Source organism: Mchenga conophoros, linkage group LG17 (assembly GCF_057382185.1).
Source record: "Mchenga conophoros isolate Kocher_MC1m ecotype Shallow Benthic linkage group LG17, M_conophoros_male_GT1.1, whole genome shotgun sequence".
In the NCBI taxonomy this organism is placed as follows: domain Eukaryota; kingdom Metazoa; phylum Chordata; class Actinopteri; order Cichliformes; family Cichlidae; genus Mchenga; species Mchenga conophoros.
Genome location: NC_140542.1, coordinates 29,166,890 through 29,189,821, shown reverse-complemented (window position 1 = coordinate 29,189,821; position 22,932 = coordinate 29,166,890). Strand labels below are relative to the sequence as shown.

The 22,932-nt window shown below is 39.2% G+C and overlaps 1 protein-coding gene across 1 annotated transcript in view; it reads left to right on the top strand.

The window, feature by feature from the left end:
- iqsec3a (IQ motif and Sec7 domain ArfGEF 3a) overlaps nucleotides 1–22,932 on the top strand; it is a 123,315-nt gene that overhangs the window by 5,337 nt on the left and 95,046 nt on the right. The window contains exon 2 of the mRNA XM_085252707.1: nucleotides 18,837–18,917. Within this exon, the coding sequence (XP_085108833.1) occupies nucleotides 18,837–18,917 (81 nt within the window). The remainder of the gene's footprint in view (nucleotides 1–18,836; nucleotides 18,918–22,932) is intronic.

The window sequence follows — 22,932 nt, the reverse complement described above, 5'->3', positions numbered from 1 at the left end:
GGTTAAGAGCCAAAGAGACTGCTAAAGATATGTGACAATGAGCGTTTAAATTGATGAATGCTGAATGCTTCTTGGGTGATTGTGTCACAGGAGGCTGAGCAGGTCATCCCTTATTTGGAAAGTTGGGGGGTTCAGTCAGCCTGCTTGCCAAAGGGTCCTTAGGAAGTGTGTCTGTGAATGTAGCTTGCAGTGAAAGAGTGTTTGGAGTGGTCAAGAAGGCTAGAAAAACACTACATTAGCAGCAAATCTTCTTTTAGGCATAATAAATGTTGGATACCTTTGCATCTCAACTTACCACTTGTCAGTGCTGGTTTATTTTTTCTATCAGGATAGAGCTGGAGCAAAATGTGTACAGGATGTTTGAGTGTTTGCTTGTTCTTATTGGATGCATCCAGTTTTCACTTCAGCAGCTTATACAAATTTAGTTATGGATTCTTTACCCAGTAGGTGATTAAAAAAATCCCCTGAAGATTAAAATGACAAGAAAATTAATTTTGTAGTGCAAAAAATAAATAAATAAATAAAAAAGATTTTAAGATTGCTTAAAATGGTTCAGTGAAGTCACGTAACTTCAACTTCAACTTCTGTGAGTGATAGCCTACAACCTATATTCATTGTAGCTCCACTTCTGCACTTCTGTGATTGCCCAAGTTTCTAGGCCAAAAACCTTGGCACAAAAAGTGATGTGACTAGTTCAAAGCCAGTAGTGGTAAATGGCAAAATATATATTTATGATTCAAAAACAACCATTTCCTGTCTCTGGAGCCTGACAGAAAAGTAATACTGCTTCTAAGCATGTTTGTGTATTGGAAAACAACAGTGGGAGTGATTCCAAGAGAAGTAGATGGGTGGATGATGGATTTTAGGAGGTAAATGGTCCTCTCTATTTCTTGCTCTCTCGCTCTCTCTCTCTCTCAGCCCCCTTTCTCTTGCCATTTCCCTGTGTACCATTACTGGAGCTCTTTACTCTACTTCCCCCTCACCTCTCTGTATGGGAATCATGTCTGTTCGGTTATGACAGGGTGACTGCTGCTGCTGGAATCCAAATCATGAATATCACATTTGGTGCGTAGTGCTTTTAAATTGCTTCATTTCTCTGAGGATGTAGCTGCGGGGTGATTCCTGACTCACTGGTAGAATATTAGATGTTTTCATGCACAAGTTGAGCGGGTCGAAAGACTGTCCCAGCTGTCTGTAATCCAACCGTGTGCGCTCGTGTGTGCATATGTATTTAGGATTGTGACTGTTTTTGTGCTAGGGTGTAAGAAAATTACATAAAAATTGCTGTTTTCTGAGATATACGGGATACATATAAAAGCCTTTACATTTATTTCAGTATGTGGATATGTGTAGTAATCCAGAGTGTAACTTCTTTAGGATTTGCCCCACCGGACACTGGACTGTTGGTCTGCAGTGCTGGTTTGATCCAATTTAGTTGTAACTGTGGCTGAATTTAAATTGAATTATATTGTACTGAGTGCAAATAAATAGGACAGCACTGCTCACACTGTGCAAATGGTATAAAATAAAATTACAGTTAATGGAATGGGCAGTTCTCTTCACAAGTGTGATGAGAAGCACAGGGAAATTGATCAGTTCTGTTGACTGAAAACATTCACCTTTAAAAGAGATTCAGTTCAATTTTTCTCTGTAACAAATTCAGTACTTAAATGAAAACAAACTACTGGCAGCTGCATTTGTCAGTGTCAAATGGTTTATTACCGTAAAACTATTACATTACTGTGTTGTATAGAACATAATATTTGGTTGCCATTATACTATTGATTTAGTGTCCCTACTCAACATGAATATAAATATAACATATGAAAAATCCTTTCCTCTATACCTTTCCTGATGAACAGGGTCTTAACCGTATGTTCTTATTAATGCATTAGGTTTCTTATCTTTTCTTAATTGGTAAAGGGGTCTTTGTTATGGTGACACACTACCCACTGACAATAATGTATTAACACAGTTAGTGCAGGACTCTCTGCAGTTCGTTTGAGTACTAAGGGTGTACTAAGTACACCCTTAACCGAATGTAGCTGATTGTCGTTGAGCAAATGTGAGCACCTCTATGAGAGCAGAAGTTTTGGCAGTTTGCTGGTTTGGAGGATTCAGATGCATGTTAGCAGCACACCAAGAAGTGGATGTCCCATGGTGGGCCGTGCAATGGCGAAAGAAATTGCAAAAAAACTAAGAGACTTCTGGAGCAATGTCATTTTACAGATAAGACCAACATGAAGATATTTCACAATAATGCACTGTGCTACAGTAATTCAGCATAAACACCTCAAACCAACTGTAAGCAAGGAGGTTTTGCGCCTTTCACTAAGTCGAAACCCAGTTTGGGACAAGCTGTTGTCCTGCAAAAGGATAATGAACACAACAAACACACTAGCAATGTCTAAAAAAGGTGCTGCAATGACCCAGTAAAAGTCCAGATCTAAATCTGAAATGCTAAAATGAAAGCCCACAAATCTCGATGAACTGAAGTAAGGGGCAAAAATTCCTCCACAACATTTTGATATGAGAGACTGAAAAATTCATGCAGAAAAATGATTACTTGAAGGTACTGCAACTAAAGTTGGTTCTACAACTTATTGAATTTGATGGGGTGCGCTTAGTTTTTTGCAGGACTGTAAAGAGAAAAAAATGAGAGAAACCACCCCCCAAGAGCTACATCTCTGACTCTACAGACCTCAGTTAGCATGTTAACTGTTATGCCTGTTAACAGACCTGCATAGAGTCCTGTGAAAATGTTCCTTTTCACAAAAATAACTGTGACCAATATTACTTATGCACTACTTTTAAAGTAGAGTTGAGATGACCTTTGTTATGTATTTGCTCAATATAAATATTGTAAAACTGAACTGCAGTGTGATGTTAAACATTTAGTAGGAAGAGTCTTTGCACTCTCCAGTACATAACTGTCATCCTGGTGGTGCCCAGTTCGTATCATTACATTGACTCTGGGAATGGATGAAAAATGATCGTGCACAGATGAGTTTGATGTGGACTCAAGCAAAAGAGATACTCAAGTGTGACTTTTCTGAAAAACAAAAAAAACCTTTATTATACCACAAAAACAATATGATACTGTATACAGGTTTTCCTGAATTTTATTTAGTTTACACATGGAAAAATCTGAAACCCTTTTTTCAGTACAAGCTAAAAACCCGATCCGTTCAGTAACTGTATATATCAGGTTTAAATAATGGTGTTTTTGACTGCGTTCCAGGTGATGCCAGGTGTTTCAAGCTATAGTGAGAGGGGTGATAATGTGGCACGTAGTACAACAGTATACACCCCCCCCCCCCCATGACGGACAGGCTAAATAATTGGACAGATTAAAAAATAAAACAGGGGCAAAACAATTGCATAACACATACTGAGAAGCCCCATAGGACTGAGGAGCCCAAATGTTGTCCCACTTTCCTCACGGCTGAAGTGCAAAACAGTTTCCTTTCATTGTCCTCCATCTGCATGCTCCCTAATCAATCAAAATGAAAAACTTTGGCTCAGCCGTTCTTTTTCTTGTTCTTTTTTTTCCTGAACATGGCTTCCAACTGTTTCCCAGGCAACACGCCGACTCGCTGAAAGACAGACGTGCCGTTCTCGTCCTTGACGCATCCAGATGCCTCATATGACATTTCATTCCATTAGTAAATATTGCACACCCACAACGTGGCTTTGCCCAGGATTTTGACATGTTTTTGTAGGTTGTCATGTTACACTAGCTGTGCAGCAAGTTGCCGCCTTCATGGTTGGAGGTAAATTATTCACACATCTGATGGATGCATTTCATTTCTTCTCCATGCAAATGAACAGCAGGCCTAATGAGCAATCAGCGGAGTGCACGCGCGCCATTAGTATGCAATCTACATATTTCAGAGTTGTGTTTGCAAATGGAAATGCCATCAGTGTTATCATCTGGTGTCACTCAGTCCCATCGCATATTGTAAACAGATAACGTCACGAAGTAACCAAAGCTTGCATCAATATCAGTTGCTTCTGAAATCTGTGCTTTCTCATCACTGCGATAACTTTTATTACGTTAATGGTACATTAACAAAATCTACGATCATATAACATTTCAAAGAGCTGGCCTCTTTAGCAGCTGCCTACCAATCGTATGATTTAAAACTATTTTTGTTATTGTGGAGCTAAGAAAATAAGTGATGTGCAGATGTCATTAGAGTAGCACTAATACATGCCTCATGGCTTGCTTTAAAAAAAAAACTCCTTAAAATCCATTGCAATCTGTGTTATCGTTCAACTTAAAATGTGCTTTTAAGCGTCAGTTAACAGCTGCTAGCATATGCAGTGTTTTAAAAATCTGTTGACCGTAGCGTAACACTTCTAACCCTCTCAAGGCAGGCGTTGCAGATTTGCAACAGTTAAAAGCTAACAACCTGATTACCCCACATACATATTTTATGAGTTTTTTTTTACTCAGAAGTACCACTGCAGGTATTCTTTTGTGCATTAGCAACAAAAACTTAATTTGAGCCTGAGAGGGCTAAATGTCTTCAATGTTATGCTTCATTTAAATCTGTGCTGCTCTAGTGTTTGCCCTTCATGCTAAGATGCTGGAATTCCTCAAGGGCAGACAGCGCTGTGGCATGTCTGCGAGTGGTCAGTGAGCTCCTGAAAATGTTCTTTGAAAGTAAATGCAGTTGTGGAAAAATGTCCTCCCATCTGTCACAGAGATTTCACCTCCCGAAAGCTTAGCAGAGAAAATCCCTCGACAGACAACTGTGATTGTTTAGTACCATGTGCACTCGTCTGCATCAGCGTGTGTGTCCGCACGAGCAGTTAAATTATGGGGTTGTGTTGGAGGTGAACAGTTTGAACAAAATATTTAATTTTGTGTCATTTTTTGAGTCCAGTAGTGAGATTTAGTTAAAGAACTAAAGATATATATGATGCACTTCTGCTACTACAGAGTGTTTATTGTGTTACGCTTCTTTTATATGTTGAGGGTATAAATGATTTTGCAAAGGATAAACCTGTGCATCTTCAATCATAGCTAACCCAGCAAGCCTCCTCTGCCCTCAGTCCTCTCTCCTCTAGAGGCATTTCCAGAATTGAGACATCCTTCAAGATGGCGTGTGGGATTGATGTCCGTGTCACAGCGGGAGGATGGAGGTTACCCGAGACAAGGAGGCACGGAATAGAAAAATGAGACGAGGAGTTCAGCAAAAAAGGGAAAGGGAGAAAAAGTAAAAGCAAAAAAAAAAGAAGCCACGTGAAAAATATAGATAGATATATAGATTGATAAAGGATGGTGCACACAGTTAATAAGGAAGATGCAGTAAAGGGAAATGTTTACAGGGGCTATATATTTTTTATTTTAATTTCATAACATGAAGTATGCAACATATGCATTTCCTGCCTTTTAAACTTTGTGTAATCTGAACATTACTGCAGTTCGTTTATCGGCCGTTGCTCTCTATCCAACATAATCTCCGTACAGCATTAGATACTCGCACAGCTACACGCACACACACACTTGTGGACAAGCACACGCTAGCCTAAGGAAATGTCAGGTATGGTTAACTTTACGAGCCAGAGTAATGTTCAAAGCCGTCCACCTAAGCCTGCGAGGCACTCTGGAGTTGATCGGAACAGGCACTGCATGTCCAATCGCCTTTCCTGGTCTTCTCAGCGGCTCCACCAAGCCTCAACCATGATTTATTGTGCTGTGTAGTAGAAAAAATATACAGGAAATACTTTCATTCAGTGTAATAACTTAATCACATATTCACTCATTTGCATTATTTATTGCAGCTGTGGGTGCAATTTTTTCACCTGATTGATTTGACTTTTCACTTATGAAGCTTTTAGAATTTATAGCTGCACAAAAGTTTGCGGCTTGTATCGGCTGTGATCTGTGATATTTTGTAGCCATCATAGCCTGTGCGCACATTTGGACGACCATAAAAGCACTCTGTCCTTCTCCAGCACTGTGGTTACATCATCAACGCCTGTCTGTCAACCCTTTGACGCCCTGTATTACATCATCAGGTACACAGTCCCATAGGGAGGAGACGATGTTGTCTTTGGATGCTTCGACTTGGAGCAAATCCTAAAAACGGGCTAATGAGGTAATCAGGACACGGATGCTGTATGAGTCATATATATGAGACCCGAGCTTCCACGCCTTCATTTTCCTCACCGTACAAACACAATGTACAAATTATGCAAAAATCCCAAAGCACAAATGCTGTCTGAATGAAAATAAGTTAAGCTACATCCTCAGAAAATATAAAGCTGCTGCTGCTGATCTGTTACATGGCATTTTCCTCATCAGCATTAAATCTGCAGATATGACAGCCATGTCACTTTGATAGCATCAGCGTGAAGTGTGGAAAATATCTGTAAAATCTGACCCGCTGTCTTCAGCAGATGGCCCCGCGGCAATACGGTGCAGCTTGATGCTCGATATGAGCTGCTAAAACGGCTCGATAGTGGAGGCACCAGCTGGAGGTCAGATGGACGACAGTGGAAATAAATAAAAAAATAAGTAAAAATTGCTGCTTTCATGGGAGAAAGAGTGAATGTAATTTCTGTGCGAACAAAAAAAAAGTCTATGTGTCATATTTAGCATTGCGCCTGAGAATCTGTCAATTTTTTTTCATTTATTCAGGCTGACAAAAGAGTTCAGGCTAGCAAAATCAGTTGTGTTCATAATATTAAAATTGATTTTGAAAATCCGATTTATGATTTGCTATAAAAGGAGTCAACCAAATAAAATGCAAAAATGAGAAATAGGTGGAGCAATTTGCTGAAACTTGTGCAAGCCTATGGAAATGTAGTATATAAGGAAGCAGGAACTATGTTAGTATAATTCTAAGAGCCTTTACTGACAATATTTGGCATGACCACCTTTATTTTTATTTATTTTTTTGCACTGCCTGAACTCTCTTAAGCAAGCTTTTTTGTAATTTCTTCGATCCATTGCTTGTTTCTGGATTTCTTTCTTCCAATGACCTAAATTTTAGGTCATTGTGTTAGTCGCAGCCAGTCACAAAAACACATAATCTGTTCTAATTTTCTTCCCAAAGAACTATTAGATCAAAACTCAGCATGGTGTAAAGTAATTCCTCTGAAATACAAGTGAATTGGCCAAGTCAAAGACAAAACCAGGAAGGGTCAGTCTAAAAAAAAGTATCTAACTAAAAAGAAATAGAAAAAAAACAGCAAAGAGCTGACAGGACCTGATAGATGCATGTGGACCCTCATTATTAGGAAAAGCTTACAAGAGATTACAAAAGATTACACATTACACAAGAACAGGGTTGAAAACCAGTGCCAGGTTCTTATGGAGTGATGAATCCAAATTTGACATTTTTGGTTCAAATTGTCATCAATTAATACAGCGAAAATCAGGTAAGAAGGACAACAGTGAGTATCCGCAGCATCTGTGTGAATGGCAGTGGCTTAATTTTTCAGTTTAGTCTTGATCTCAAACACAAGGTCAGTACTGTTAAAACATACGTGGGTTGAAAAGCACACAATAGAATACTACAGTATGAGTCATGGGTTAGCCTCCTCAGAGCCTGGACCTCAATATTATTGAAGCAGCGTGGGATCATCTTGACAGAGAATGGATCAAAAGCTGCCAAAAACCCAAGAAGAGCTTTGAAATGTCCTTCAAGAAGCCTGGAGAACTATTGCTCAAGACCACTTAAAAAAAGGGCTCCTTAGAAGCAAAATATGAAGAAATGATGGGTAGCTCAAGACTTAGTAGTTAATGAGATATAACTCTTACTGCATTCTGTAGGAAGATTAAGCTTTGTCAAGATGAGATGTAAGAGATGTCCAAATTGAGGCACTTGCGGGCATTTGAGGCAGCGATAAGTCCACAGTGAAATAATAAAGATACACGTGGCACTCAGAGACTTTACAATTGTCAGACTACATTATTCACACTTGCAGGTGCACATTTGTTCACCCCATTAATTTGTCTTCATTTTTGCACATGCTACTTTTAGAACTTCAACGTTTGCTTTAAAGCCTAAGAAGCAGCTGATTCAGGTCCATTTTGCTCTAAGATGAACTAGTTTCTGGTTTGCGGTTACAAGCCTGAGTGTTATCTGGCATTAAAACCCGCATAGGACTGTCTTAGTGTGGCATGAAATTTGGCTAAAGAACAACATTTCTGACATAAAACATCTCCAGATGACATAAATCCAGCTCAGAGTCAATCTTCGCTGAGATGGAGCTCTCTTTGACAAGCGTGCACTCTGGAAAGTGGTTCACTCCTGTTCATCGAAAGGGGCAGAGCTCTCTCATGCTCTACTGGGTGTGCCTCTATTCATCAGAAGGTTTTTAGGTTTTATTGAAGAGGGACCAACAGCTGGGAGTGAAGTTAAAATAGAGCATAAAATGTCGAGAGCCTGGAAAGTGCTTTGATTTCAGGGGGTGTGATATCAAAACTTGACATTTGCTGTTGATATTTTGTACATGTCTTTTTTACTTGTACATAACTCATGTCGCTGCTAAAATATGCCCAAACAGACAACACAGTATGAAAAACCTGGTTTATATTCAAATGAAGCTTTCAAACGGGCTCAATGTTCAGAAAAAATTATTACTCATCACATTCGGAAGCTTGGTTCCCACCAACTGGAGGTTTGTTTTGGCATAAACGCAAAGCTTTAGAGTGAACTGGTTTACTGTCAAATGCTGGAAATCACATAGGCTATGATCACACAGAGAGAGTGTATATATAAAGCTAAAATCCTGGAGGTTTTTTTTTCTTGTTTGAGGGCCTGAATATGTGGATGGAATGTTTTTCCACCTCCTTTGTTAGCTTCATCTTGGAAAAATTGGACTTGCCTTTCTCGTCCATCTCCAGCTCTTTCCGTTTAAAGCTAAGCCGCTTGGGAGAGCCCATAAGTCCATGCTGACGTAAACCTTTCAGGGATTTTTTTTAATTCACTGTCTGTATGTGTAGAGGAATTAATATAGCAGGCTTTAAGGTGTGTGTGTGTGTGAGAGAGAGAGGAAGACTGAGATCACTGCGTTACTCATAATAGATGCCTGATTTAGTTTAAGGATAGTTTCCTGCTAATAATCCACTGCACTATCACGTTTAATTTTAATGCCCCAACACACCCCCAGATGCAAGCACTGGGTATGTGTGTTGAATTTATTCGTCACAGAAAGCCTTACACACTTGTAGCCTGTAAAACACGGTGATAAACTAGCACTTAGAGCGGCTGCCAATTTGCCAAATGGAGGTGAAGTATTGCAAAAACATTTTGGGTCTATATTTTTTATTTAACATGATCAAAGTGCTTCCAATAATACTGCCACAGGATGAGTTGACTTGCGAAATGCATGTAATATATTAGCCGACCTAAATTAATCTCAAGGGCTGAGAGGATCGCTATGGCGATGCAGAGTACCAGTGTTTTCTCTTTTTTTCCATTCTGTGTGAAGCACTGACAGAGCTGCTTGGCTTTAAAGCCTTTTTTCAATGGAACGCATCATGAATGTGCTTTATATAGATTTTTTTTGTTGCTTCATATAAATTTTACCTTGAATTTTAAATCCATTTATGTCACAGTGTGAAATAATGTCAAAAAACAGAAATTAATCCCCTTTAAAGCTAACTAAAAGTCCTCAGCTAGCCTTAATATCTCCCCCCAAGGTTAATTCTTTTTGTATTTACCATGTTTGGTCTTCAGAGGCAGACTAATATGTTATTTCCAGACTGCCAGGACATGCTGTGCGAAACCTAATCTATCAGATATCACATGCTTTGATCTACCTCCCTCCCCATACACACAGACCACCACCACTTCGCTGTGAAGTGTATCATTTCAGCACATGCAGGTTTTTTTCCGCCTTGAGCTTTCAGCCAGAGAGCTATTGACACAGTAAAGCTGGATTCAACACTGGGAGGAGCGCATCGACAAACACATTAGACACCACAAGTTAAAACAAAATACAATGATACTGCTGTGCGCAAATTGCGCTCTCCCTCACACAGAGCCAGTGTGCGGAAGAGCTTATAAAAGCTTATAGATTTTTTATAGGTGGTATTAGTGAGCTCAGGCCATGAGGGGGGGGGGGGGGGGGGGGGAACTGAGTCATTGGTGTGGAAGATCAGAAAGCAGGTCATGCGAGTTCAGTTTAATCTTCAGTGCCCGCATTGATCAAACAGTCCGCTACTTGCCGGTGGTGTGTGTGAGTGTGTGTGTGTACAAAACTAAAGGCAAGGATTTGCAGTCTTGTAAATGTTCTAATTCAAACGCATGGAGAAGAAGTCCTGTTGATGTCTTGTAGAGGAAATTTTCACTTAAGCCTAAACATGGGAGTGAGTGGATTGCCATCACCCATAGACAGATAGAGATTAATTAGGAAATTATAGCTACTAGTGTTGTCATATCAGTGCAACTTGTTTCCACCATGAATAGATTCAGGATATATGGTGCCACATTAACTTGTACGCAGGGTCAGATATGTGCTATCTCTCTTGCGCAGTCGTCCCTTTTAGAAGTCCCCTCATAAACCAGAACGGTTATAAAAAGCTTGCAAGCTGTTTTGGAAAGATGGAGGCGATAGTAAAACTGAGCAGAGAGATGGTAAAAGTAATGGAGAGAAAACTGTGAGGAGCCAGAGATCAAAGCAGGCAGAGATAGATAAATGAATGAAAGGAAATGTGCTTTAAAAGATAAAAAGAGTTCGTCCTCTTTCCATCCCACCTTACCTTCGTGTGCAGTGTTTCCGCCCCAAATTAGGTGAAATCAAGTGTCCTAAGAGTATCGAAACAGTCTGCCTCTGCGTGGATACAGATGTGACTGTGTCTGTGCACACATCAGAGATAACTGATCGGCCTCACACATGCTGTGGCTGTTGTTTTTCTAGAGTTTATTACCTGCATCTGTACATGAACTGATCAGGACACAAAGTAAAGAATTAACAGCTTTTGGACTTAAACAAAATAATCCTATAAGTCAACGAATGATGCAAAACTAGTGGTGAGTTGTTGGTTTTTTCTTTAATGTCTGCAATTCTGGTCTTAAACTCATCACACTATACAAGATAAACCTGATGGTTAAACATGGGTTTGGAGAACATTGTGTGGATAAACATAAACATTACAGCAATGACTACAATAAAGTAGTAAATGATGTTTATGATAGAACGATCACATTGGCATTTGAGATGGTCATGGCTTAAATAATAAGACTTACTGCGTTCCTGTTTAACTCATTCACTTAAAAAAAATCTTTGGCTTTCCTTAAGTGTTCAACTAGGTTCAGGAACCAAAACGTCTTTTTCTGCATTGAATTATGATAAATCTGGAGTGATGTTGTCCTCACTGTGCTGTATGTGTCAAAGGCTAATGGTAAAAGAAACCAAGCTAGCAGCTTGACTGAATCATGGTAGTTGAAACTATGGAAACTGACTAAGAAGGGGCTCACTGATCCACAATGAAATAATTCATAAGATAATGATATTTGTGCACTAATGACAAATACCCATATTTGTTAATGATTTAGAAACATTGTAACAATATTGTATTGTATTCAACTACCAATTCGTTTATTTAAGACAGCTGTTATGAAAGTGTTAAGGTGAAATGTTTTATGGTGTCACTCAGCGCTTCATGGGGTCACCATTAGTCAAACTAGCCTTTTAAAAACACCAAAATATCTTGTGTTTTTTTGGGTTTGCCGTTCATCCATCTATTTACCTCCACTTATCCAGTTCAGGGTCACAGAGGAGCCTGTCCCAGCTGTCATCAGGCAAGAGACAAGGTAGGCACCCTGGTCAGGTCAACATTTTGCTGCAAGGCTAGCACAAAGAGATACCATTCAGTCTCACATCCACACCCATGGCCAATTTAAAATAAACAGTTAACCCAAAAAACATGTTTTTTTGGACTGTGGGAGGAAACCGAAGCCCCCACACTACCATGCTGCTCTTTGCAAGGTTGTAAAAATGGTCATTTCTGCTGGAAAGTCAGGTCAGCCTCTAGTGGTCATTAGTAAAAATGCACATTTTGGCTCTAGCTTAAATTTTCAGCCCCAGAGGTTGCTGCTTCTTTTGGACAGAGGCAGATAACTCCCCCCCTCCACCCATTCACAACATTGTGTTAAGGCAAGCAGCTGGTTCCAACTTCATTTCAAGCATATACATACACTGTTTTAATCTTACTCTTGCCAACAATGCGCATAAGCATTAGTTAGAAAATTAATGCAATTTGGTCATAAATGCAAGAAGTGAAGACATGCCAGGAATTGTTTGTGCGACTCTTAATAAAAAAGATTTGCTCTTTTTGAAAATGTCATAGTACAAAAGTGATAAACAGATTTTATTAGGTTAATTAAACATTAATGCAACCCGTCTGAATTTTGACTATCAAAGTGCACATAATTTTTTTAATGGACCTTCAGAATATAAAACCTTTATCTATGTGAACAAGTGGCTCCGCTGTTCCAGCACTCTTACTAATCTGTGTCCCCTCTGAGACCGCCTGTGTTCTGGACCTATTAAAATCGGCCACAGCGGTGTCATGCTCGTTAAGGCGAACACAATTAGAGGAGCCATTAACAATGGGAATTAATTTGCTGTCATACCCTCCCTGTACTGCCTGCTATTGTTGCGTCCCACAACCCTACTGCCACTCCACCCCAGCCTTGCTTTTTTGAGGCCCTGTCTCCACTTCTTTTTTCTTGACTTTATGGAGTACAAGTAGCACAACAATCTGTGCTTTCATGGCTGAGCTGTTTTGGGAAAGTCTAAAAATGATTATTAATTTTTTTTTTCTGTTTAATGTGTGCAACTATTGCACTTCACAAAGGCACTTCACAGGGAACAGACTGAAGTACTCCTAAGTTGAGCCTGTAGTCATGCTCTTGAAGGACGTTTGGAAGAGGGCGTACGAGTCTCCTTGTGATTCCAGTCAGTGATCAAAAGACTAGTATGCTGTAATAAGGGATTGAGGGATTGTTGCTGTTGTAAATGTTGGCCTTGCTTTCTCACCTTTATGTCTTGATTCTCATCTCTCTGTCCTTCCCTGTGTCCTGGGTCAAGGGATGCGACAAGGCATACGGAAGGCCGGTTGCTCTTTTTACCAGTGACACCCTCTGACAGCAAGAGTAATTGTGCAAATTCTTCTTTAGCTCAACGTGCCCAGAACAGGGGGATGGAGAGTCATCGAGAGTGATGGAAACCAAGTGTTAAAAGGACAGAAGGAAAGGAGTGGAATGGGGGTAGATGTGGGTGTGGGGGGTATTGGAGTAAGAGATGGACGATGGAGACTGGAAGTCAGGAATGTGGACAATGTGAAGTAGCTTCCACTTTGAAAGAGAACTGCAAACTGAGGAAGAAAGAAAAGCAAAATGGCCTCAAAGCTTTTTGACATTAAAATTTTAAGTCCTTGCTCTGTCTTCACTATAAGCCAGTATTGCCTTCATCTTTGACTGTAGGGCCATTGACTGTTCCAGCAAAGGAGGGGGATGTCTTGCTTTGATGCATTATCAGTAGACTTGCTGGAGCCACACTTTCACTGTCCTGTCAATTGTATTTCTTTCTCTTAGAGGTTTTGATGAACTGCTAATCGTGGAAAATTTCACTGTGTTAGTATAATAAAAGCACTTTTACACAGTGAGTTCTTGGTCAGCAGCTTTAAAGACAAATGATCTAATCAGTCTTTCTACTAAAACTTTATGAGAATTCTTTGTTCTGAAAAGAGTATTTTACCATTTCACAGCCCAACCTGCTAATGCATTGGTTTGAAGTGCATGGCCTGACTCTTTAAGTCTGTTGGTAGAAGACAAAGATTTCTGCTATTATGATAATCAATTAATTGTTCTCAGTTGGTAAAAAAGGAACACACCATGAACTAGAAAAAACAAAACAAAACTGAAAGTGTCAGCAGGAATTTATTATTATTTCTTTTGCAATTTAATATCATTGTGAAGACAAAGAGAGGTTTGTTAGCAGTCCAGTGTCCACAGCTTTCAAGATATCATTTTTAACAGCTGTGTGACTGTAGACCCTGGTAACAGCTAACTAGATTCTTTAAGCATTTGGTCTTTGTCGTCACTGTTGGAAGCAAAGGTCAGCATTCGTCTTGAAAAAGAAAACATATCAAGAGTGTTGTACACAGTTTTTTCTCTCAGTATGACGCCACACAACATCAGAATCCTTTTATTATCATTTAACATCAGATATTCAGCATGTTGTAGTATAAACATCATAAAGCATCAAAGTTTAAGTATAGCCTTTGCCCTTCTGGGGACATTGTGCTCTCTGTGCGCACTTATTTAAAATGAAAACAACCGTTTGTTGCACACATTGTATTGCTCTGTAAACAGCTGAACAATTTTTTCTGCACTTTTTTTTAGCTGGGATTACTTTTCAAAAACTTCAGTTGAGTTGAGAATAGATGTTTTTTTCCCGGAGACGCGGTTGCCTGGTCTGTCTCTGTCCATGGTGCTGATTTATTCAAAATATGAACTCTGTGCTTCTGTGGACATCTCTCCTGTATTACCTCTAAACAGGCAAGAATGGAAAAGGATATGGGGGGGGGGGGGGGTGTATTAAAATGAAACATCATTAGATAGTTTTTCACCTAAGTAGTGTTTTTAATCTTGAGTTGAATTTCCTAAAATAAATGTTACTAAGATTAAAAGAAAAATCCAAACACTGCAATATGTTTTGGATGATATATTCTTTTCTCTGGTTGTTTATTTCATACATGCTATTTTAAATTGATTTGATCATTTCTGTCAGCATACACATCCTTTAAACCATATCCTCCACTCCCTCCTCCCCTTTCCTCGTTCCATGCTCACTGACTCGCCGTGCTACCTTAATATGATTTCCTCATCTTTATCTAGGAATTCTGAGGAGCTTGCAGGGATCTCTTTTATCACTCATCCACTCTCAGATTTCTGCACTTGCCTTTCTTTGCTATAAAAGGAACTAACTGTGATGCCCTGCAGGAAAATATGTGGCAGAACTGCCATAATGGACATAACTGCGTTGCTCTATGTAGTAATGCTTCATTTCATCGTGGATGTTAGCAAAGTCCTTCGACAAAAAAAAGTCTTGCTCAGCAGCTAGTTTGAAGCTCCTACTCATTCATGCACTTAACTCAGGGTGAACATGCTCAGAGCTGACTGATCTGATCAGCTGTTCTTGAACTGTAAACTCAAAGTTGTCAGTCCGAATGTTAATTAACTCTAACTTCATGAGTAGACTCAGAGTTTGCTGAACCTGCTTCCTGGAATAGGGCCCAGAGCACTGAACAAATACCATCTTTATTCACATTATAGATACAGTGTAACAATCCTGTGTTAGGCTCCGGGGCAGATATTGTTGTGCGAGAGCAAACACAGCATCTCACATTCTCTCACTAAAGTAACATAAAGACAACTGTAATGTCAATAAGCTTGAAACAAAAGAGAAAAGTGACTGGAAAGATCACCTTATAACATCCAAACTCATTTACAGAATATATGATTGAGTCATTTTTTTTTCCCGTGGACCAGCTTCCAGATATATCACACACACACATATTTCAGTATGAGTGCATAATTTCCACATATAAATGATAACAGTGTTTCAGTCCTTTACAAAAACAGAAAAACAAACTACTCACTTATAAGCAGTGTTGGTCAAGTTACTTGAAAAAGTAATCAGTAACTAATTACTGATAACTTCCCCAGAAAAGTAATCCCGTTATTTTACTGATTACTTATTTTCAAAAGTAATTAATTGCTTAGTTACTTTTTAAAAACACAATTTACAACCTGCATAGGTGATAAAGCGATAGATCTTTCAGCCCAATTCTACGTTTTCTGCATAATCCATCATATAAAATGTAAACAAATGGAAAAGTCTCTTTTTTTTTAAACTTGTTTTTATCAGTTTTAATCTTTTAACTTTATGCATCAAGTAAAAATTTAATTATATGCAACATTCTCTGACTTGAAGAAATTAGTTTAACATTTAAACCTATTTTCTGCACATTCCAGCACATAAAATAAAATATTTTTTGTGTTTACACTCACTCTTTCAAATAGATGCAAGTAAAACACAGCAGAAAATAAATAAAGTCAAAGACTAGCGGTCCTGTTGCTCTATTTTCACCTGTAAAGCAGGAGTGGGGTAGGCGGAGGTGTGCCCTGGTGCAGATGAGTCGCAGCGGTCAGTGGAAGAATCCGCGAGTTTCTCTGTGAATTTCCCATTACGTCGTTGTGCACTCGGTGCTTGTTTAGGGGGGCTTTTTTGGCTGTAAAAAGAAGTTTTCTTCCCACGCACAAGGGACACTAATGTTTTTGTCACTTTTTGTGGAATCAAACTCAAAGTAAGGTCAGTACTTCCACGCTTTAAACGCTGCACGCTCATACTCTCGCCGCACTCGATATATTATCCATTGTTAATCTGCGCACAGCTGTTGTCAGGAACGTTGCACTCGCTTACGTCACTGTGATGAGACATTCTCGCAACAAAATCACGGTTTTAGTAACGCAGTAACGCAGCGTTCCTGCGGGAAAGTAACGGTAATCTAATTACCGTTTTTGCGATAGTAATCCCTTACTATCGCACAGATGGGCAGTAACCCGTTACTGCCCATCTGTGCTTATAAGAACTCCAGTTTTGGGGCCTTTTGCTCATCAAAGTCATTTACAGCCTTGCGGTATACTCATCCTGCGCTCTTCTAGCTTTCCTCTTTTGAGCACTACTTTTTTGCTTTGCCTGCCAAACATAATTTAAAATGCCACTGTGCGACTAACTGCTTAAACAAATTAGACTTCTCCAAAAACAAATTGCTGCACAGTTGACATTAACAGGTTTACGGCCATTTTGCACAAATGACAAGGAGCAAGGTCAGGAAGTGCAAGTAATATATTTTTCAGCCCGCCACCAATTTTTTTTTTTTTTTAGAAAAAGTGCCTATTTTAATAAATGGAGTATAAAATGACTGAGTAAGTATTTGCAGGGCTACAATTCAATTCAAAAGAAAAATGCATACTGCATTAAAAAGTTAGGCTTTTGTTCACAACATAGAACAATGACTTAAACATTCAGTGGCACTCTAATAATGTGCCCAGTTTGCTGTAACATTGTGAATATATGCATTCAGTACAATGTAAAGAAGGTTCTTTCCCACCATCAGACATCACACGATGTGACTGTATGCTAACTTTCAACTCTGTAAGCCTGTTATGAAATGCTTGTTTCAGGCTAAATAAGCTGTTCACAACAGAGTTAATATATCTGTGATTGTTGGGATAACCAAAATAGCCACACAAAGCCACCTGTGAACTGCATTTATAATTTATTTGGTTTTTTTTAAATAAAAAGGAAGAAAAATGTCCCATAAACAAATTAATATTTAGCAATTGTGAATACTGTAAAAGCCTGAGAAAGTGAGTGCGTATACCAATATTCAAACTATATTGGCTCAAATTTTTCCAAATACATCAGTCTGCATTGCAGTTCAGTGCTAGTGGACTGCTGAAAATCACACTGTCAGCTGTCAGTGCCTCAAATTCATGCCACTGCTGTCTTCAGATCCTAACCAATGCTAGCACAGTGATTTCATGCTAGGGTAATCCTGAAAGTCTCCCCATAAATAAACTCTGTAGCAACACTGAGCTTGGGTTGAGTAAAGCAGTATCTTAGAGAGTGACTCTGAAACACAGACAAAGCAGACATTTCTGGTTGTAAGGACTGCAAGGAGTTGAATAAGGTGAAACAGGGTGCATGCTGATATCTTGTTTCCCCCACTGGCATTGGTTTTATTTGATTAGCTAGGAAGCTGGAAATATGCAGGTGTTGGTGACTACAGCTATGAGACACAGGGCTGATGACTGATGGGAAGCAGATGTGTATGTGGGAAACTAATCAGGTGATGAGCTAAAATGGGAAATCCACAGTGGAAAACCAGTGGGCAGTGAGGAAATGCAGGCTTCAGGATCTCAGGAAACAGATTTTGATGCAAATCATAAGACACTGACGGGATCTTTTAACCAGTATTTCAGTCAAAAATTAAAATGCATTCACTGAATTTCTTCTCTAAAACAGCATCCAGATTTTTTAAAAACTTTTTTAGACATTAATGTTTTTAATGTAGGGTTTGCAAACTGTTGTCAACATTTTTGTGGGCTTTTAGAGACTGATAAATTCACCTGACAATAGAGGTTTCTCACGTGATACCATCCAACCATGGTCAAAGGTTATCTGCCTTATTGTATATAGTATAACCACCAGTCAAATGAGTTCATGACTGGCTGGTCAGAAAGGAAGGCAGACAAAGATTTACCAAAAAAAAACTAAGTAATGTCAGACTAACTTTGCAGCACTTAAAACACAGCTACAAGAAAGAGACATTAAACTATATTAATAAATAAATCAACAAACCAAAAACATATATATATATATATATATATATATATATATATATATATATATATATATATATATATATATATATATATATCTCAATTACTATAATCATATAAAAAATAATGCATTTTAACCAAGCTATGTTTGTAAAGGAAATAACACAGTTCACCCCATTAAGAGCATGAACAGTACAGAGGATGGACGTGGGGCTCACACCCCAACTGGCAACTAGGTACACCAACCTCATCCTCTAACCTTATTACTCTGCTACACTTTCATGGTGTTATACATATATGGTGTATAATGATTTAGCCACTAGCCACGCTGGCTAAGCCATGATTAAAAAGTTGCTGTCATATATAGTGTTTTGTTCTACATTTAAACAATAACTAAAGTTTAAACAAAATATATGATTGCCTCTGTTTTGTTTCCACTCTTTTTTCACACAGAAACCCAACAGTACTACACCAGTTCTGCTGCCCAGCCCCAGAGGCTCCTGAGGGGGAGACCTCCACTGCCTGTGTTCCCAGGTAAGATGACTGCATCCTTGTAACATCTGCACAAATGTTTATTTTTTCTTTTTTCAATTTTTTTCAATTTAAGTTTATTTATTTGTTCAACTTTGATTGCAGCCACGTATCATGCATCCTTTTTATAGCAGTGCTGCCGTAGCTACACTAGTCAACACAAGTGCCCCAGCAGTGGTATCTAAGTTGAAGTGGTTGTAACTGCTTCAGGTTCTTCCAGGACAAGGTGCATTCCATCCCCTTCATGATCTCATCTATCTTAAATAGACACCGAGCCACAGAGAGCGAATCACTCCCAATGGTTTTAAATGTCCCTTGTCACAACAGCTTGGGTTTTGGATCTTGTTGTGGTTGAGATTGAACTTGTTTCCTGAGTGAATTTAAGATACACTGGATACGATTTGTTATTTCCAGCGACTGTTAGTGCCATGTTTGTCAGGCTACTGCGATAAACACAATGAAACACAGCAATATGATCTATATCAGTAACATCCCATTTTCTGGACAATGGTCAAGTACTTGCGAAAACTGAACAACTGGGGAAATATTACATTGGATTTAGTAGGCAAAGCAGAATGATAATGCTGATGATATCTTTTTTTGACAGATTAGCCCATGCAATTACTTAGTACTGGTGGTAAATTACAAATAGGCTCTTTATTTTAAATCAAGTTTTCCATGTAATTTGAAAGCTCTGAAGTCAGTTTGATGGGGTAATTTACTCCCACTGTCCTGGGAAATATGAAAAAACACAGCAACTAATAATTAGCTGCTGTAATGACTGTACTTTTGTAGGACTATTTTGGCTAGGCAGTTTTGAGGACGCATAATAATCAATACTTAATGTTGTACAGGCAGTCTCTAAGATATATAATTAGACATGTAGGAACAAAAGAAATAATGAAAGGCTTTGACAAGGTATTATCTGGCCCCTTTCAAGCAAAATTGACAGTGCCTCCTGGTTATATTTTCCCCAAGTGCACTCTACCACCAGACTTTGAAAGAAAATTATGATATTCATCTAGCCAAGGAGCATCAATAGCAATTAAGCTATCCGCCCCAAAATGGTTTGTTTGTTGTTGACTGCACGTGTCACAGAATTGCTTTGCCGCATTGTCTGAGCTTGGCAGAAAATAGCAGATAAGCAAACGCCCATTGATAGCAAATCATAGCCCCTGCAGTGCTGGACACAGTAAGTGGCAAAAGGCTGCAGACCAACACAATCACACTCTAGTGTAGTTGAGAAGCAGAGGAAGGAAGAGTTGTGAATATTATACAAGGTTTATTTGCTGTTTTGACAAAGCAGAAAAATGGGCTTCAGAAAGCCTGCCGACTTACTGAAACCCAGCATCTTGTACTGGATCTTTTGTTATAAAAGTCACTTCAGAGCCTTTATTATTTAATACATGCTGTGATTCTATTGGAAGGGATTAAAGGTTCACAGGAGTGACTCTCATGGGTTTAAAACTGGTGAGGGGTGGGGAAATTCAAAGAGCAAAATTGATCAAGTTCACCGGCTTGAACTTTACTTGATAGAGGGTGTTTGGGGCTGTTGTGTTTTGTGATTGTTTTGTGCTTTGGGGCCATTAGCAAAAGGTACAAGCGAAGTGCACAGCAGAAGGTCTTTGCTAACTTGTCAACCCCTCCATCCCTGCAAAACACCCCCTCCCCTCGTTGCCAGTATCTGAAGCAAACCACTTCAAAGCAGGACTCTCTGGGGCCCACACGGAAAGCAGCTTGTGGTTTTGTTTTGCCCTTTCTCGTTTCTTCTTGTTGTGTCTTATCTGTTTTTGAAAGCTGTATTCTGTTGTCGTTGATTTCTATATGTCCGCATTGTTGTCAGTGATTGGTCGATCATTTACTCACACGGCATCATCGCATCACATAACTCCACATGGCACCCACGCCTCATTGCATCCATCGTCATTCATGCTCACGTCATTCGGGCTTGTTTCTTCACTGTGGTCACACTAAGTTCAAAAGAGCCATGTATGAATATTACCATGTAACTGAAGTCTTGAGTGTGTTTGTGAAACTGCCATAACACATACTCTGTGTACAGTAGGGTCTTTCCCATGTTGGAATCTGGTGCGCCTCCTTGTCGACACATGTATTGCATCTGTGTTCATGTGAAAAAAGGAAGTTCTTATCATGTTGCATGCTTCGGCTTGGCAGTGATCAGAACATAGCTCCCTGTCTGTGTGCGTGGGTGTGTGCTGATGTACATGTGTGGGTGGCTGCGTTTCACTTTGGTACACACATCATGGATTAATTAATATGCATGTAATGCAGAAAAATATACAACACTGTCCATCTAATCAACAAAGACATCCATAATAACAGACTGCCCTATCACTTGTAACGAACACTTTGATTTCTTACTCGTTTTTCTTTACACCGTGCTATTCAGAGTTACATATTTTTTTTCCTTGAGAACTGACTACATTCGTCGTGGCATAGATTCAACAAGATTCTGAAAATATTCCTCAGACAGTTCGCTCCATATTAACAGGATAACATTACAATGTAGCTCTAGAATTTCTGGCTGCACATCCATGATGTATATCTCTCATTCCACCGCATCCCAAAGGTGCTCTTCTGTTGCCGTAGCCCATCTGCTTCAAGATTGGGTGTGTTGTACATTTAGAGATGCTCTTCTGCATACCTTGGTTGTAATGAGAGTTTATTTGGGTTTCTGTTGCCTTCCCTTCAACTCAAAGGAGGATGACCTCTGACATCACCAGGGCATTTTTGCATAGAAAGCTTCCACTTTACTGGATATTTTCTCTTTTTCAGACAGTTCCAGACTTTAAAGATGATTGGGTGGGGAAATCCCCAGCGATCAGCAGTTTCTGAGATACCCGTCTGCTACCAAAAACCATGCAATGTTCAAAGTGACTTAAAAGACCTTTCTTCCCTGTTCTTGAGCAGGTTGTCTTGTCCAAGCCTACCTGCCCAAGTACACTGAGTTGCTGCTGTGTGATTAGTTGATTAGATATTTGACATCATAATAAACTGGCTAATGAGTATATGTTTGTAACTGTATCAGGGAAGGCTGTAATTCAGAAATCATGAAACTTTTAGGAGATAATCCTTATATTTTTGACTTACCTCTGTCTTGATGATGATGATGCTCATTTTGAATTTAACGCCAGGAGCACCACTTATTCTTGTGTGTGCTGACATACATGTTTGTAGTAGTATTTCGCTATGGTACACATGGCATAGATTAGACATAATGCATAAAATGCAGGGAAACATACAACATTGGCAATCAGCAAAGAAATCCTTAAAAATAGGCTGCCATGTCACTTGTACTGAACACTTTGATTTCTTACTTGTTTTTTTTCCCCCATACTTATAATCCTTAAGGGTGAAGCATGCCATATATGCACTCACCAACCACTTCATTAGTTACACCTATTTCTACTGGGTTGGACCTTCAGAACTACCTTAATTCTTCATGGTGTCGATTACGTTTGTTTAACTATGGGCTACTTGAGCTTCAAGTTTCTTGGCTTTTTGATAAATTAATAACAATACAATTATGTCAAATAAGGTCAGCTTGAACTTATTGGCAATGAAGCAGTGGGTGTACAAGTTGACATTCTGTGGAGGATTATTCATGGTATGCATGACATGAGAGATAATCGAAAATCACAAATTACATTTAATCTAAAAATATTTGTGTCATGTCTGTCTGTCGTGATTTGACAGAGTTATGACTCTGACGAGGAGTGTGAAATCTGATGCAAACTGCAAATGGTGCAGACTATACTGAAACAAGAGCGAGTTGTCTTCAGCGATAAAAGGGTTTCACAGCAAAAAAGACCTCATTAACATATAAAAAAGACAACTCATTGCCTCGTTGTGCATTGCCTCCGCTTCGGGATGAAGCCTTCGTTCACTCACTAAACCTGACAAAGTGCAATCATTGATGTTTCATTAGCACCGCTCTTTCTACTCTGAGTAATTCAAGCCTCTGTGTCAGAGGGGTCAACTTAGAAAAGGGCAGCAC